The sequence below is a fragment of the Papaver somniferum genome, chromosome 6 (assembly GCF_003573695.1).
Source record: "Papaver somniferum cultivar HN1 chromosome 6, ASM357369v1, whole genome shotgun sequence".
Taxonomy (NCBI): domain Eukaryota; kingdom Viridiplantae; phylum Streptophyta; class Magnoliopsida; order Ranunculales; family Papaveraceae; genus Papaver; species Papaver somniferum.
The window spans coordinates 99,020,294-99,037,467 of NC_039363.1; the positions used below are offsets into that span (position 1 = coordinate 99,020,294).

The 17,174-nt window shown below is 36.3% G+C and overlaps 2 protein-coding genes and 1 long non-coding RNA gene across 3 annotated transcripts; 2 read left to right on the plus strand and 1 right to left on the minus strand.

Annotated features, from left to right (window-relative positions):
- Window positions 1–2,547: 2,547 nt before the first annotated feature.
- Window positions 2,548–4,931, minus strand: LOC113288557. Its single transcript, XR_003330657.1, has 3 exons — window positions 4,467–4,931; window positions 3,898–4,073; window positions 2,548–3,688 (listed from the first exon to the last, which is right to left on the minus strand). It is a non-coding gene; the product is annotated as an uncharacterized LOC113288557 (long non-coding RNA).
- A 3,289-nt stretch (window positions 4,932–8,220) lies between these two features.
- Window positions 8,221–13,265, plus strand: LOC113285951 (DNA polymerase kappa-like). The gene is made up of 13 exons (XM_026534685.1): window positions 8,221–8,391; window positions 8,609–8,782; window positions 8,936–9,059; window positions 9,146–9,246; window positions 9,368–9,454; window positions 9,596–9,691; window positions 10,002–10,122; window positions 10,690–10,818; window positions 10,987–11,078; window positions 11,319–11,430; window positions 11,904–12,247; window positions 12,410–12,693; window positions 12,926–13,265. The coding sequence occupies exons 1-13, from the start codon at window positions 8,221–8,223 to the stop codon at window positions 13,044–13,046; spliced, it is 1,956 nt and encodes a 651-aa protein (XP_026390470.1). The 3' UTR covers window positions 13,047–13,265.
- Window positions 13,266–15,243: 1,978 nt separating this feature from the next.
- LOC113288558 (60S ribosomal protein L26-1-like) lies at window positions 15,244–16,010 on the plus strand. The gene has a single exon (XM_026537634.1). It carries the CDS (start codon window positions 15,306–15,308, stop codon window positions 15,744–15,746), a length of 441 nt encoding a protein of 146 aa, XP_026393419.1. The 5' UTR covers window positions 15,244–15,305; the 3' UTR covers window positions 15,747–16,010.
- Window positions 16,011–17,174: the final 1,164 nt, after the last annotated feature.

The window sequence follows — 17,174 nt, forward strand, 5'->3', positions numbered from 1 at the left end:
TCAAAAACAAAAATAATAGTATGATTTAGTTTCCCGCCAACGGTACTAATAAAAGTTTTTAAATCCCAAAGAAGCATTTAAATGAAGGACGCGCAAGAGATTTCACCTAATTAGGTTACCCACCTCTATCAACATGTGGGATTTCTACACAAACGATTATGCAGTGTGTCAGAGATAAGTTTTTAAGAATACAGGCTCCACTATTTATAGTGTTATGACCAAAGCTTGTTTGGACAATAAGAAATTACCAAATCCGGAAATGCTTAAGATATGCAATAAATATATTTTTCAGTTTTTACAAATTCCAACTGCAATCTAACTCGTGTACCGAAACCACTCTAAGTTGACAATTAATATTATCTAGCATACATACATATGCTTTACTAATATAATAACTAGATATATATGCAAACCTCTGGGATATGATAAGCACATATGTTCGATATCTAAAATTTTTTAGAATATTTGGGTTTCGAGATCTGACCTTGTGAATCAAGTAAATATTTGAACATTAAGTAATAAAAGTTTAGCACATGTTCAAATCACTATGTCGACATTATATGAATATTCTAAGTTGAATCCATATACATCTAGATTTTGTTCAAAAATTCATATCGAAAATGCAAATACAGATTAAACTCTATACAAGGATCGGTCCTTGACATAAGGGATTAGTCCTGAGATCGGTCATACAAAGGAATATGTTCTGCGATCGCTCTTTCGATTATAAAACATGATTTGGCAAGCTTCCTTCCTTAGTTTATATTTTTTGATATGACGTTAAATCATAACCCTGGGGGTTGACTTCATTTTTGGAAGTTCAAACACACTAAATAGTAACACGTTACCAACTATATAGGGTAATGTTGATTCATAAAGTCTATAGATAAATTATACTTCATAATTCTATATACTAAAGTTTTATATACCAACTAGTATGTATTTCCTTGATACTTTGGTCATAATATATTGCCCAAGTCATCGATATTAGAGATAAGTAAACATACTATACTTCGAATGTTACGTTTTTAATAAATACTGACTTGAAATAATGTAAACAGAATTGGAACAAGTCAAGTCTGTGTTACTTACCTCGACTGAAGGATCATGTGTTCATTAACACTGATACGTCTTCAGGTTCTTTATTAGTAACAATAGTAAGTCTCAACATTTATATATTCCTTGTCTAACCTAACGAAGTTGACTCTAGTAATCAAATCAAGCGGTTTCGAGTTTTGGAACTAAAATACTACAACCAAACTTGACGTGCCAATGCTTGGTGAGCTTGACCGAGCAATGCTCTAACAATTATCTTATGATATAAGGACATTTACAAGTAACTCTCTCTGATTTTGACTTTAACATCTTTACCTATAAAGACACCGCCCCAACTAAAGCCCAAAGTACTTTGGCGAGTGCTCTTTTTGGTAAAGTAGTTAAAGACATGGACATGGTTTATAAGTTTTCGGACAGAAAAAAAACAGTTTCCGGTTGCCTACTGGCAATGCACGCCCAGGATTTCCTCCTTGCTACTCCGATTGAATGCCTTGGACAGAAGATGTCGATCTTAGAGTACCGCACCATCTTTAAATACAAGTTGATGATCCCTTTATACCATTCGGATACATGTTGTCCTGCTTGTTTCATAGGGTGTCTCGATACCTACGGGGAACACGCAGTTCATTGCAAGGTAGACCCAGGTTTTAAACATATACATGATTATGTGAGGGATACTTTGTATGATATATTATGGAGAGCAGGTATTTCGGCAAAGAAAGAAGCGACTGTCGACTTTTTGACAGATCTACTCGAAGGGAGATCAACACTTATGCCAGCCGATGTTCTTATTTTTGGGTGGGAAAAACGGGAAAAACGCATGTGTTGACCTCACTGGGGTGTCCCCTTTAGTAGGTATTGGACATGACTCGTTTACAATGGGACAAGCAACATTGATGGATGCCTCAGGTAAGATAGCGAAACATGAGAAAGCATGTCATGATAATTGACATGTCTTTATTCCCTTTGCTTTTGACACATTTGGTTTTTTGGCTCCTGAGACGGTTGGGCTTCTCAAGAGAGTCCAGAAAGTCATGCACAGTAATGTCATGACTCTTGGTTCGAGATAGTTTGTTTTTAAAAGAATAAGATTTGCAATTCAAAAAGGGCTTGCGGCGCAGCTTGTTGCGCGCATACCCGATACGTTGATGTAACTAATTTTTATTGTATAAATAGTTATGCATCCTTTGTGGTGGCTCCATAATTCGTTATACATCAAAATATAAGGCCATTCAAGAATTTCTAATCAAATCCAGATTCGATTGGAAAACTACAAACACGATTGAGTATAACTTTTATCTATTAAAAATTATACTTATTCATTATCCTTGGTTTACAAGGGGTGTATAAAGGGTAGTGCAATTACTTATATATCTTTAAACGATTTAAATTACTAAGGTGCCCTTACCCTTAAAAACCTAAAATCAAAAATCAAAATCACCTTTAAAGTTAAACATATTCTCTTCTTCTCTAACTTTAAAATCAAAATCAAAAAATCAAAATCAAAATCAACATTTTTTTAATTGTCACAATTAATAATCGATTCATGAACATTTGATCGTCTATTAAGCATAGATACTAGCACAACCGTTGCCACGGTAGAAGGGCCGACCGAAGAACTTGACGAAACGACACCACTGCGTTATTAAATGGATTCAAATTTGTAAATGAAAAAATATATTGTAAAAGAGATGTTCGACCGCTAAAAGTTGGTCGGGAAAGTAGCTTAGGTGGCCGGCAAAGTCCATCCGGTAACCGGTCAAACGAGTCAATCCGTTCCGGTCAGCTGAGTCAACCCGGTCAAGAACGGAGTCAATGTCTAGTCAGATGGTGAGTCAGAGTCAGCTTAGCTGACTGGTCCAATTTGCCAAGGCCTAAGCTCCTGCTGCGCCTCATTGCGGATTTGTGCATCACAACTTCAGTTCAGCCACATTCCACAGCTGCGACAGCTTCACATCTTCCCAATCTCAATATCTAGCTCTCCCATTTTCTTCATTGCAGCACCACCTTAGCACCTACAGTTCCCTGACCACTGCTTCACACCAAATCAACACAAACCAACTGCAGCTACCCATTTCTTCAGTTCCATCTCAGCATGAACTCAATTTGCAGATCAATACCACCATTATCTGCAACTGCATTCACCAGCACTGATCTTCTAAACTCATTTCAGTCCACTGCATCCATTGCAATTGCAGCTGCAATATCAAATTCATTCTGTAGCTTCATAAATAACAACACCATCTCATTTTCTTGCATCATCGGTAGCTGCATCTCAGTTTCATTCACTGCACAGTTCAAGCCACTCCAGTTCAAACATCCCAACACCAAAACTGCACCTACAACTCACCATTTCATGTCTATCTTCTCAACTCAACTTCATCATCTTATGCCAATACCACTTCATCCAACTGATGACAACAACAAGCAAAAGAACACTGCCAAATCTTTACTGCTTGCCACTTCAATTCCATTGCTCCGGCTCTTCCATGCTTTCCCTGTAATCATTCCTAAACCAATTCTTTATAGATGCCTTTTGTCTTGTCCAATTAGCTTCTCCACCTCCCCTGTATTCCAAAGATTGCAAATTCGATAGCTTCTTCTCATGCTCCATATATTCCCCTTCACGAGCCTAAAAATCAAGCAACATATAACACATATAAGCAACCTCTAAGACTAAGACTAATGCTACAGCTTACATTGAAACTCGACAAGACACCTAATGGCTTCACAATCTGAATTATCAAAATTCAAATTGCCAATTTATAATGAATTCAATGTTCAATATCCTAGTGGTTCTCAATTTTGTGTCACAAAAAAGAAAATTATGCATGCCTTAACTTCCTGGTATAGCTTCTTCTCCCATGCCAAGAGTCGCTCTAATGTGGAAAAGTGACTCTTCGAACCTTGTTCCACAAGTGCGCCGGTATCCAATTGATACTTAATCTCCAAAAGAGGTTTTGATATCCAGCTTGAACTCAAATTTGTCAAAAGATTATTCGAATGATACACAGTTTCTGTTCAGCAAAATGTGAAACCCCAATCAATTCTAAACTCAAATAATTAAACAGTTGTTCATTGATATGCAGCATCATATCTCAGGTTTAACATCATTAGGATAATAGATATAAGAAGACCCTCTAGTGGGAACCTATAAAACCAAACCAGACATGAGGTAATGCAGCCTAACCAAAGCCTATATATAACACTCAACTTACTGCACAATAAGGCCCTAGAAACAGAAATCATGCCCCATTTTCTGATAATTTACACTGGATTACTGAGTAAGATGTCTATGCTTAATGTATTAAGCAACAACTTGAGAAACTTTAGGAATCTGAAACCGTAAAAAGCAATAGATGCAATAAAAAATTACTGAATGAAACCCCAAAATTGGGTAGACAACTTACAGATTCATAAGAAGAAGAAAGAGACTGACCACGACGAGTTACAACTTTGAGCAATACTGAAATCGCTCACCTGCATTATCCAGCAGACTCTCAATCAACTCAAATATCAACACCCATTTTTTAACTCTTCTTCTTTAGTTTCAAAATCACCCCAGATTACTTCAATTGTCTTCTCTGGGATTCACAGCAAACCCTAATCATCATCATCTCTTCAAGAACCCTAATTTGGAGAATTCGAAGACATTAAGGGTTTTGATTTCTGAGTAAAATTCTGTCTAGGGTTTTGATTCGTATCTATAAATTGTTCAGGGTTTATGTGAATCAATCTATCTTCTCTGTTCGAAAACGGAGGTAATCAGAGATGATTTTAATGGAGAAGAGATTGGGGTCGATTTGTGTTTCTGGGAAGGAATGTGTTTATCTTTTGGGAAGAAGAAGAAAGAAAGGAAGAAAAAAGTTTTTGAAACTTTTGGAGGTGGCCGGATTCGAACTCAAGGCCTCTACCTCATGTTTTACTAAGCTGCCCCTCAACATTTAAAAATATTCCAACTTCCGTGTCCTTTTTCTGAGCGTTTGAAAGTCACGCGAATATCCTTCTCTTAATGTTGTATTTACACTAATTTCAGTGAGAGATGGAAATGTATAAGGGCTCTTTAGTCCTTTCAATGTTCATTGAAAATGGTTTGGGACACCAAACCTTTTTTTGTCGATTGATGATGACGATTTACAAAAAAGTGGTCATATAAAGATCCTTCCTTGCTTCGCTCGATCGGTCCAATAAAATGACTCGCACAAATAAATAAGCACTTGATAGGCGTTTGAATTCTTCTTCTAATCCGTCAATTGAAGAACAAGATGAATTTAAGGTGTTGAAACATAAATTCAATCAGAAATTCAACCGGGTACTCTTGAAATAAGTATTAGAAGATATTTTCTATAAAACCCATTTCTTATTTTGTTGTTTTTGATTGATAGAATAGGTTTAATCCTAAAAAAACCTTAGTTTTTTTTATGATTGCAGAGTGAAGTTCGGTTTATAATTGAGACGAATTAGCAGCCGAATTTCACTTTGTTCGTCATCCCTGAAGGTTCTTACGAACAATTCGGCTTATACGTTTATCTCAATTATCAACCGAACCTACTTTAATATTTTTAGCGAAATGCAAGTTCTGTTGATTAGATAATATGAAAATAGAGCTGATCTATACAAAAAGATAAAAGAAGTATTTTTTCCAGGTTCGGGTGATAAGCTGATTAAAAATTTTGATTTATCATCCGAACCTTATGACTAATTTCCCAGGGTGTCTTTGTGTATAAGGTTCGGCTGATTATTTACTTTATAAGCCAAGTTTGTTATTTAAAAATAGTTTGGCTGATTCAATATTTAGTTTATATGCGAACCTTTGACTTGTGTTCGGTCGACAAGTATTATTTTTCGAATGAGCCGAACTGTTCATCTATCATAGCGATTATCGGCCGAACCTTTCTCTGGTTTGCCGAATTTGCATGTGAAAAATCATTTTTTTGAGTAATTCAACCTATAAAAAGGACATTAAACATACCTATGTATTATATTATGTTTACGAGAAGAAGATTCTCCTTTGTCATTTGAATCATCCATCTTGAAGCTCAATAATCTTAATAGTCTAGGTTTTTTTTTCACTTCTTCTTCCTCACAAAAAAAACCAAACTCTCTCACAAAGATTTGATTTATCTACTGATATAACACTAACAATTTAACTTTATTCAATCATTAACATCATTAAACCTAATTATAATAATTAATTTTAATTAAGTAAGGGTAGTTATATCATTATTAAAAAAGGATGGATAAGGAGTGATGATGTTTTTTATTTAGTGATTCTACTTTGGCGCCATTAGCTATGCCTCAAAAAAACATGGCGTCATTAGGGGCAACCCTGAAAGAATGAGGGGCGACTTTTCTATTCCCAACTTATAGACACGATTATGGGATGTCCAAATTTCCGGAGATTACCTAAGTGCCCTTACACAATCGGTAGTTTAGTATAGAGTTTTTGGCTACCGATTGTTAAAGTGTAAAACTCGAAATGGAACTTGTGGCCGTTAGCAATCAGTAGATCGGTGAAGTTCATAAATAACTTCATAAACTGCCGATTACTCTGACCCAATCTCGAAATTTTCGCCAACTTATTATTCGGACGTTTGGTGAAGCTCGTATACTACCGTCATTGCAGTTCCCAAATTCTAAAAAAAATAGAGATTTCGGCAACAATAAAATTTGGAGCAACTTCATAATCGGAGGTTAAGTTAACTTATTAACCTACTGATTATTGTAGTTCCCAAATTCGAAAAATCAGAGATTTCGGCAACAACAAAATTTGGGGCAACTTTATATTCGAAAGTTAGATTAACTTATTAACCTACCGATTATTGTAGTTCCCAAATTTGAAAAATTAGAGATTTCAGCAAAAACAAAGTTTGGGGAAACTTTATAATCGGTAGATAATGAACATCACGAGACTACCGATTGTACAATCGGTAGGTAAAAAAACATTACCGAAACTACCGATTGTAAAAATAGAAAAATGCAAAATTCCACTAGTTTTTGAAAATTTTGAATTTGGGGCTACTAGAACAATCGGTAGATAATGAACATCACGAGTCTACCGATTGTGAAAATAGAGAAACTCAAAATTCCATTGGTTTTTGAAAATTTTGAATTTGGGGCTACTACCATAATCGGTAGATAATAATTATCATGAAACTATCGATTGTGCGTATCTATTTGAACAGAAAGGTATAATCGGTTGACAAAGTATTTTATTATCTACCGATTCTGAGACGTTAGTGGTGCTGAATGCATTTAATTGTCTCTTTAATCAGTATTGAACCTTGAGCATGATATTCTTCATGATGTTTCTCACCTTCTTCTTCATACCCATCCATGTTTGTTGCTGATTTAAGAAAAAATGATATTCTCCACCATTTTTTTTTCCTTTTTTCTACTCTAAAATCTTAAAATTACAAAACTAAAACATTTTTCCTTTATATAATATAAACTACCGATTGTAAACTAAACTAACAATTGTTAAGGGGAGAATCGATATTATAAAAAGTGGGAATGTTATAAATACCCTCTATTTTTGTTGACCTTGCACAAATATCCCCGAGGGGTAAAAAATATTTTTTTTGAAGTCAACTTGAGAAAGTTGTTTCCACTTTTGTAAGCAACTTGTATAAAATTGCATCCACTTCTGGAAACAACTTGTGCTAGTTGCGTCCACTTCTGAAAGCAACTTGTGCTAGTTGCTTCTACTTTTCAGAAGGTAAGGGTATTTTTAAAAATTGAATAAAGGTATATTTTAAGGAGCGGATTTTGAGGGATATTTAAATAATGTTCCCTTATAAAAAAATGAGAGATAAAAGATGGCCTCATTTTAGGTTTGGGTGACCCTATTTTATCTTATTCGTCGCCACTAATTCTTTCGGTCGCCCGCCACAAAAAAAAAAAAAAAAACCGAGTATGCCTCAAAACGGTTCCACTAAAAGGTAGGAATTTTAAAATTTTCTTTATATGTAGTTTAGTCATTCGTCTCGGGCCTCTTCTAGTCCATTCCTTTCATCTTCCCCATTTCCCTTTTTTTTCTTCTTTTTTTCTCTTGACGCTAGACATGAGCAAGGAAATAGACGAGTTAGGGTTTCCTTCAGAAAGGTCAATTATATGAGATAAAGAGAATGTTTTGGTTTGACTTTTGACTTCGGTGTTTTAGGAATGGATGGAGTTGACAAGGAGAAAGTACAAAAGATAGTTTATGAAATGAGTAATGGCTCTAAATATTTTGAGAACGAAGAACGCAAGGATGCATATATAAAACAAAAAATAGAGAACATGCGTGCTCAATGCGAAAAGCTCTCTGAAGCGGACATATCTCATTATCAGATGGTATGTGTCAATTTGTCTATGTAACCGTCTGAGTCATTTTTCGATTGTATTGGTATGTACACTGATAAACATCCAAACACATGAACGCCCATGTGTTGATATACATTTATTGCTTGTTTGATTAAGAAGTTAGTTTGTTTCTCTTGGTACGAACTTTGGAGAGTGAAAGCAACTGAATATGGATGCTATTTTTGTTTGCTCATTTTCTTATTTCCAGGTTGCCGATAAGAGAATGGTAGAGCTGGAAGCGGCACGAGACTTGTCCAAGACCTGGTTGCATGTTGATATGGATGCTTTTTATGCAGCTGTTGAGACATTAGCAGATCCTTCATTGAAAGGCAAACCCATGGCTGTTGGCTGCATGTCAATGATCTCTACAGCTAATTATGAGGTGTGAATTGCTATTGTAAGTTTGAGTATGATAATAGTTGTGAACTTGAACAAGTGCATTTTCTTAATTGTTTTTTTAATGTTTTAGGTATCAATAGAGTTGAGTTGACTTTGCGTTTACTGAAATTGTGTCTTACCAACTCTTGTTCTTTAGGCACGTAAGTTTGGAGTTCGTGCTGCAATGCCTGGTTTTATTGCACGTAAATTATGCCCAGAGTTGGTGTTTGTTCCTGTGGATTTCACGAAATATAACTATTATAGTGATTTAACCAGAAAAGGTTAGATACTTTACTTCTAAGATACTTGTAGAATGCATTTTGTAGATCTTTCTCGTAATTTTGATATACGAGATTCGGTTTCTTAGTTTTTCAGAAATACGACCAGAATTTCATCGCAGCTAGTTTGGATGAGGCGTACCTAGATATAACTGAAATCTGCAAAGAAAGGAGCGTGAGTGGTGAAGAAGTACGCTTACATATCAATTAGCTGTTTCCTAAGTAATGCCTTGTTCTTCTCATATTGAAGGCTGTACAACAGATAATCAGGTTCTCTAACTCCCTCTCATTGTTGTTTTGGCTTAGTGAAGATTGCTGGCGAACTCAGGAAAGATATTTATGAGGGAACTGGTCTTACATGTAGCGCTGGAGTGGCACCTAATCTCTTGCTTGCCAAGGTTCTGTGGTTATCCTTAGCTACACTATGAATCGGAAAATTAATTACTTGTTTTCCTTCTGTAATATATAGTAATATACATACTTCATGGATAGGGAACAACAAATTCTTCTTTGAAATTAACGTCCATATGTGTTTGTAGGTCTGCTCTGATATAAATAAACCAAATGGGCAGTTTGTTTTGCCTAATGATCAAACTGCTGTCAGGACATTTATATCATCACTCCGTATTCGTAAGGTATTTTCTTATATACCCCTTTAATGAACTGATGCAAATCGACATAACAAGTGTGTAACTTTTATCCAAAATAAATCTGAAAATGTCTAGTAATGCCTGAATATGTAGGGTATCCTTGTTCTGTATTAATCAAATACCTATAGAAAGGTTTGTACAATGACCAACCAAATAACCCATCTTATATGGTTCAAGTTTAAAATCTTGATTCTGTATTAATTAAATACCTATAGAAAGGTTTGTACAATGACCAACCAAATAACCCATCTTATATGGTTCAAGTTTAAACTCTTGATTGTTACTCCGAATGCAGATTGGGGGCATTGGTAAGGTCACAGAGAGTCTCTTGAGAGAAGTTCTTGGAATCAAAACTTGTGATGAGATGTTGGTAAAAAGGGCGTTTCTCTATGCATTATTTTCTTCTTCGTCATCAGGTTTGTTTCCTCCTCAATGCTTTTTCTTCTATATTTTTGATGTACGGACATTTCGCGTGCTTAAAGGATGTTAGAAACATTTTATTGGTTTCTGGATTATATGCTACTATTTCTATCTCATCCTCTGCAAAATGGGGACTGGTCAACTATTTGATGCTTGAGGGAATGCTGAAAGTGAACCTTTATTCATTGGGGTTTATAGTGTGTTCCATGGTAGTACGAAGTTGTTGACTAGGTTCAGAGTTCCAGATTCTTTCTTTTTCCTGGGTGCATGTGTATCTTGCTTTTTGATTAGAAAGAAGAAATTGAAATTAAAATGAAACCTGGAACTTGGTAGCCGAACATAGGATCTTTGTCATTGTATGAGGTCTCATGATGTTCAGTTTTCATGGCCCGACTTATCTTTTCTTTTTGTTTAGTGGCAACTGAAAATGTAAGTGATGGTGAGGAAGTGTCTCTGATCTTCTCACGTTCCTAGTTTCTATATAACCGACTTACAGTGATTCTGATCAATATGTGGTGCTGGTGCCAAACTGTGTATGAGTTATTCTGTAATTTTCATTGTAGATTTTTTCCTATCTGCTGCAATGGGATTAGGAAAAACAGATGCTCCTGAAGGTAGGTTACGAAAGAGTATGAGTAGTGAGAGAACATTTTCAGCCACAGGCGACGAGGCAAAGCTTTATGAAAAATTGGGTAAGCAAGTTGTTTCAGCCTACTAATATCTGCTCTCTTAACTTAACTCCTTGCAGTTCTTTTTGCAAAAGAAACATGTTGTGCATGCAAGTGCATACTCGAGATCATTTTTGCCAAATCCATAACAACATATCATGAAGGTTTATTAATCCTCCTTTGTTGCTGCAGCTAATATATCAGAGACTCTATCAACTGAAATGCAAAAAGAAGGTCTCTATGGTCGCACATTGACGCTAAATCTAAAAACTGCTTCTTTTGAGGTAATAACCGGTTATCAAAATCCTGATCAGCATAAAACTAATAAATTTGTTGTATTATCTTCCCAGTTTTATAAAACTAGAACTCGCCTCTATTCTAGTTTTGAACTGTAATCTGTAATATGTTGATTCGTTGCATTGAAAGAAAGAAAATAAAGTCTGTGTGTTTATCACAACTTCTGAAAATATCCATCTCTTTCTTTTCTCATCTTCCTCATGTAAGTTTGACAAATTGTGCCACAGGTTCGGAGTAGAGCTGTAACTTTGCCAAAGTTTATTTATTCCAGCGAAGATATATTAAATCAGGCTTCCAAGTTGCTTAAGGCCGAGCTTCTTCTTTCACTGAGACTGATGGGTAAGGAGCGCGGACGTATTTGGGCTTCTGCTTTTTACCGTATGATGTTTCAATAAAGTACCAGCAGACTGATGTTTCTTCACGAGCGAAAAGCCATCCACTTTCTTGATACGTTTTCTTACTTGTTAGTGGTCATACGCGGTTCCTGGTTTTGCGTGTTTGCGTTTTCTACTTACATCTCACCTTAATGAGAGTCCAGAGATTTATTAGTTTTATGTCAAGAAGTTGATGCAAAATTGATTGTGTCAATTACAAATGAGAATAGTCTTATGCATTTTCTGGCTTTAATGCAAACCTTTGCAGATATACGAAAGGACTAGCATCTACAGGAAAACAATAGAATGATATCCTTTTCAGATTACAGTTGGTCAAAACTTAGGATATATTATTATTTGAGACATGATAACTCTAGTTATTGTGTTTAGCATTGTCTGAAGACTGTTGAGTAGATTTTTATTGTTTTGTTTTGGCAGGTCTACGCATGTCTCATTTCAGTGATTGTGAAGCTGGGCATGCTGATCCGTTGCAGAAGACACTGAAGAATTTTGTTATTATAGGAGATGCTTCTGCAAAAGCCATGAGTAGTAGCAGTTCTGTGAGAACAGACATGGGTGGCAACCAACTAATGTTTGACGCAGATGTTGATCACCATATTGATGGTGGTGAGAAGATCAGTATTTCTGGTTCTGATTATACGTATGAAGAGAATTCAATGAACTCTAATTCTCTACATCACCTTGAACTCGATTACCAAAAAGATGGCGCTGCTAGTGACAAAGACGCCCATCCAGCCTTTAGAAATGATTGCCTATCCGAGGTGCACACATGTATAAAATCATCAAATATGTACTGATGAAATTGATGGCTAACTTATGGTTTTTCTGTAAAGATACTTCAAGGTTTTGGTAACCAGTGAATATGTAGCTACCACCTTCGGTTAGATGTACTCTCATAGATTTCCCTTTTGGTTCATGTGTAGGTGGATATCACACAATCGCGTGAAGATGGTGGTGTGGAAGCGTCGAGAGCTGTACAGGATGTAAATGGAAAGAACAAAGAGGAAAACATCATGGAGAATCCTACTGTATTGTCGTCCATTCAAGAAGAACAGTTTTACTGGGTTGATGATTACAAGTGTTCTTTGTGTGGGTATGAATTGCCTCAAAGTTTTGTAGAGGAAAGGCAAGAGCATTCTGATTACCATTTTGCGGAGATGCTTCAGAAAGAGGAGTCCCATCAGACCCCAAGAACTGTTTTGCAGAGGTAGTTTCTTAATTCCTTCATTTTTCTTTTTGGACTCATTAACTTGCATATGCAGATAAGTTAACTGAACTTTTGGATATTGAACTAGAGAATTTAGGTAGTGTTTTTGTGAAACTTTTAATACTCCTTACAGTTATAATCTCAGCTGCCAAGCATTCTTGAAGTGACTACTCTGATTCATTTGTGAGCATCTGAAGTCATTTTTGACATATTCATCATATTTGTTTTATAGGTCTAACCAGAAACCAAGCAGTAGTGGAGAGACCAAAAGCAAAAAGCGTAAAGTGTCCGCAAAAGACGGCAAGTATATTCCTATTGATCTATTCTTTTCTAAGACTAATCAGAACTTTTAAATCAAAATGCTTCTTCTGCATCTGTATAGAACAACTAAAGCCCCTTGTATTGTATCATATGTGTTTGTATGAAACCCTTTTCAGTTCTTTATATCTTTGTACACTAGCCTTCTGTAAGATTGGATTTAAGTTGATTCAATTCAAAATGAACCGGAGACTCCTGAAACATGAAATACTCATTGTAACGTTAATATTCAACCAGTTAATAAAATGGCCGGTTCAAAATTTGCAGTATAACAGTTTCTCTGTTAATTTATATTCTCGGGGTATGAAGGCTCAGGCGCTGCTGCTAGTCATAGAATCAGGAAGAAACCTATCAGTTTAGCTTTTGGTTTCCATTATCTAAACTAATAAGAATTCTGTAGTCCGCATAGGAAATCCAGAGTTTTGGAAGGAAATCAGAACTATGAGTGGTTTCCTATTCGAGCAATAATTCTAATTTAATCCATATGTTAAGCTATAAATATAAGTTGGTCGATTCGTTTTCTCTGCATTCTGAATTACAATTGGATCTGCGGTGGTAACTAGTTTCAAACTCACAGCTGTTAGTTTTATTTACTCACAATTTTAGCCTAATCTTTCTTCTTCTAGTTTCAAACACCACAGATCGTTCAGCCTTGTTTTCATTTTTTTGCCTAGTTTTATCTTGCTCTATAGGAAATTTGGTGGTGAGTTTTGCTTCAGATTAAGATGCCATTCTCGGGACTCTATCCTTGTATGATAAACCGGTTCCTATTCGATTTGCACTGCAACAACAGAGAAGAAGGTGGTCACATCCTTCTACCAGAACTCGAGTTTTCATTGAGGTCCAGGTAAGAGAAAAGCAAGTTTATCGCACTAGGAGTGGTTTACTCTTGAACCACCTTCACGTTTCATCTCCGTCTCAAGCACCCAGCAAAGATTTATCATCATGGAGATTGTTTCAGATCGACTTTGATGATATATACTTGCCGAGGATGTCTTTTCCCACTGTTGCGATCCCAAGTCTCTTTTATCTATGTACATCAGCAGAAACAAGCACACTGCTGCCAGGTTTCTGAATTTCTTTAAACGCCGAGTATCATTGTTTTGCAGAAAAATTGCAGCAAACCCTGTTGAGACTAAGCCAGAAGTGGTGATCATTCTTGCACATATTACTACTGTATGTGTAGTCGATCTGGACAATGATTTTGAAGGGGAGCATGCATTAAGATTTTGTGGTAAGAGTTGTATCCCAAGGAGAGAAAACCCCTATGGGGCTACGTGTCTCCCGGAAAGAGCTTTTCTATTCAGTCCTGCACATGGGAGTTTAACATTGCAAGATTCTGTTCATTTTCATGGACAAACCTGCTCGATTTGTTTGAATATATTACAACAGCACAGTGATATTATCAGGATAATGTGCGGACATGCTTTTCACTCAAGATGTCTGGTACCTTGGTCAACAAAATTGCTGCTTGCCCACTGTGCCGCCATGGTATGAGGCCCTATCTGACGAGATTGTTTGGTGACGTCCACTGTATTTAATTTAATTTGCCCTTTTCTTGTCAAAATAAAAGATTTTTGATCTGAAGCCACGGGATCTAGATTGAGAAGGCTATCAACCAGGCTCTAGTTTGTTAGTTTTGCAAATTTAATTTACTTCTACTACTTGACTATGTATGAACTCTTAACAGTTCAAACTTCAAAATTTGAAATTTAATCCTGACCCGGATGATTCTCTATATCTATTAAGTAGTCAGACCTATATGATATGTGTTGAAATGAAAATGTACCAAATAGGCATACAGCCTATATCTGATTCCACAGCTTCCGAGCCCAAACAATGCTGCATCTCTGATTTTTGTGCCGTCCATAGTTCCGAGGAATCTCTGTAATAGCTGGGACTTTCAACATTTCCTTCTCCAGTAGAGAAGGGCAACCATCAATCCCATTCTTCCTCTCCCAATACCCAGCAGCAATAGCAAATCACCTTGTCGGATTCATAGAACCGACACCCTTTTTCGGGCCGATCCATCTAACAACTCCCTCAGGCTGAAATATCAACCACTCCCCAAAAGTTGTCGGACTCGTAAAACGGACAACTCCATTGGGCTGAAATATAAACCACTCTAAAAACCCTGTCGGATTCAACAAACCGACAATTTCATTGGGCTGAAATACCAACCACTCCCTCAAAACCCTAAAATCACAAATATAAATACCATCACTTTCCCCAAACCTGCCTCCTTCTTCATTCATTTGCAGCAGCCGAGCGGAAAAACCCTAGCAGCAGAGAAGATGAAGTTCAACCCAAGAGTATCATCCTCAAGGAGGAAGAACCGTAAGGCTCATTTCACTGCACCATCAAGTGTTCGCCGTGTTCTGATGTCTTCACCGCTATCATCTGAGCTTCGTAGCAAATACAACGTCAGATCAGTCCCTGTTCGTAAAGACGATGAGGTTCAAGTTGTTAGAGGAACATTCAAAGGTCGTGAAGGAAAGGTTATTCAGGTTTACCGTAAGAAGTGGGTTATTCATGTTGAGAGGATTACCAGAGAGAAAGTTAATGGATCTACTGTCAATGTTGGTGTTAATCCATCAAAGTGTGTCATTACTAAGCTCAGACTTGATAAGGATAGGAAATCGCTATTGGATCGTAAAGCTAAGGGAAGAGCTGCTGCTGATAAGGATAAGGGTACTAAGTTCACCACTGATGATATCATGCAGAATGTTGATTGATTGATTGATTAGGTTTATCTCTCAATCTTTCTCAGGTTATTATTATTACTGTTATCTTTGTTTTTAGGGTTTTGAAACTTTCCCTTTTGTTTTTTAAGACAGATAGTGGGTACAATTTTGTTTCTGGTATAATGATATGCTGTGCGGAATATAATATCAGTCATGTTTTTAATGGTCTTTTAGGGATTTGTTAATTATCAGGTTTTGTGTTATTCGTTTAATGCAAATGAAACCTTGGATTATGAAATTGGGTATTTTGGCTAATGGTGTTAATCAGTAGTTAGATGCTTTGTTTGTGATACGCAGTTCATATGTTTGTTTGAAGTTCTTTTCTGTAGTAGTAATATGACTGGGAATAGCTCTAATGTATGATGAGAATGTGGTGATGGGGATAGTATTTTGTGGGTATGTAGTGAACCTAAATCTGTGAATAGAATTGTCGAAATTGGGTAATTTACCCTCTAGGCATGTTTAATATTCAGTTTGCTTGTAATTATCATTGTCTAGGGCATTGTCTGTTTAGTTCACAACTCTGATGTGAAAGCTTATTGCAGATTAGCAGGAAAGACTTGCTAGACATAGTTTTGCTTTCCTGTATTTATTTTTTAATTTTGGTTTGGGACACAGCCCAGTCCTTGGTGCTAAATTTCCACTAATAACTCTACCATTTACAACTCTAGATGCTAAGATATTGAATTGTGTAAATTTTGTGAATCTAGCTTTGCATCCAAACTCTGAATAACTAACTAGACAGTAGACAGTTGTTTATAGTTTGGATGCAACCCTGAATGTTATGTGTAATTCAATTTGTCTGGATGACTGTTTGTTCAATTCTATGCACTCTGTGAACAAACAACTATCACCCAAACAAAAAGAAAAACAGTATTTGTTGCCCAAACAACTGTCACATATTGGCTAATATTATTTGTGAATGAGTTCTTTGGGGTTGACTATTTTAGCGGTAGCAGTATTGGGTCTAGCGGTATAGGGGTTCTACATAATCTGTTGGTACTTGGTAGCATTCGGTACATACACTACCTCTTTAACCAATAACCAATACTGCTTAAATAGTTAATCTCTTATTTGCTAAGAGATAATAATATGACACAAGGCCTTGTTTTAGCGGTTAAGAATTTTGGGATACTTTGTTATTTTGATTTCGCATGTCGTAATTACTTTGCTTAGGCCGCGAATAGAACTTTGAATTTGGATTTGAACTTTTGAATTTGGGTAGTTTCCTCTGCTGGCATGCTTTGCTTTTCTGAGAAGTCTTTTAGTCATATCTGTTTACAACTCTGGATATTAGTACTTGGGACAGTGACAATTTCTTTTAAAATGGATGGAGCCTATCTTAGATAGCAGGAAGTATGGTTACTGTTACTGTTGCACATAGTTTTGCACTTTTGATTTACTTGAACACTGAATGTG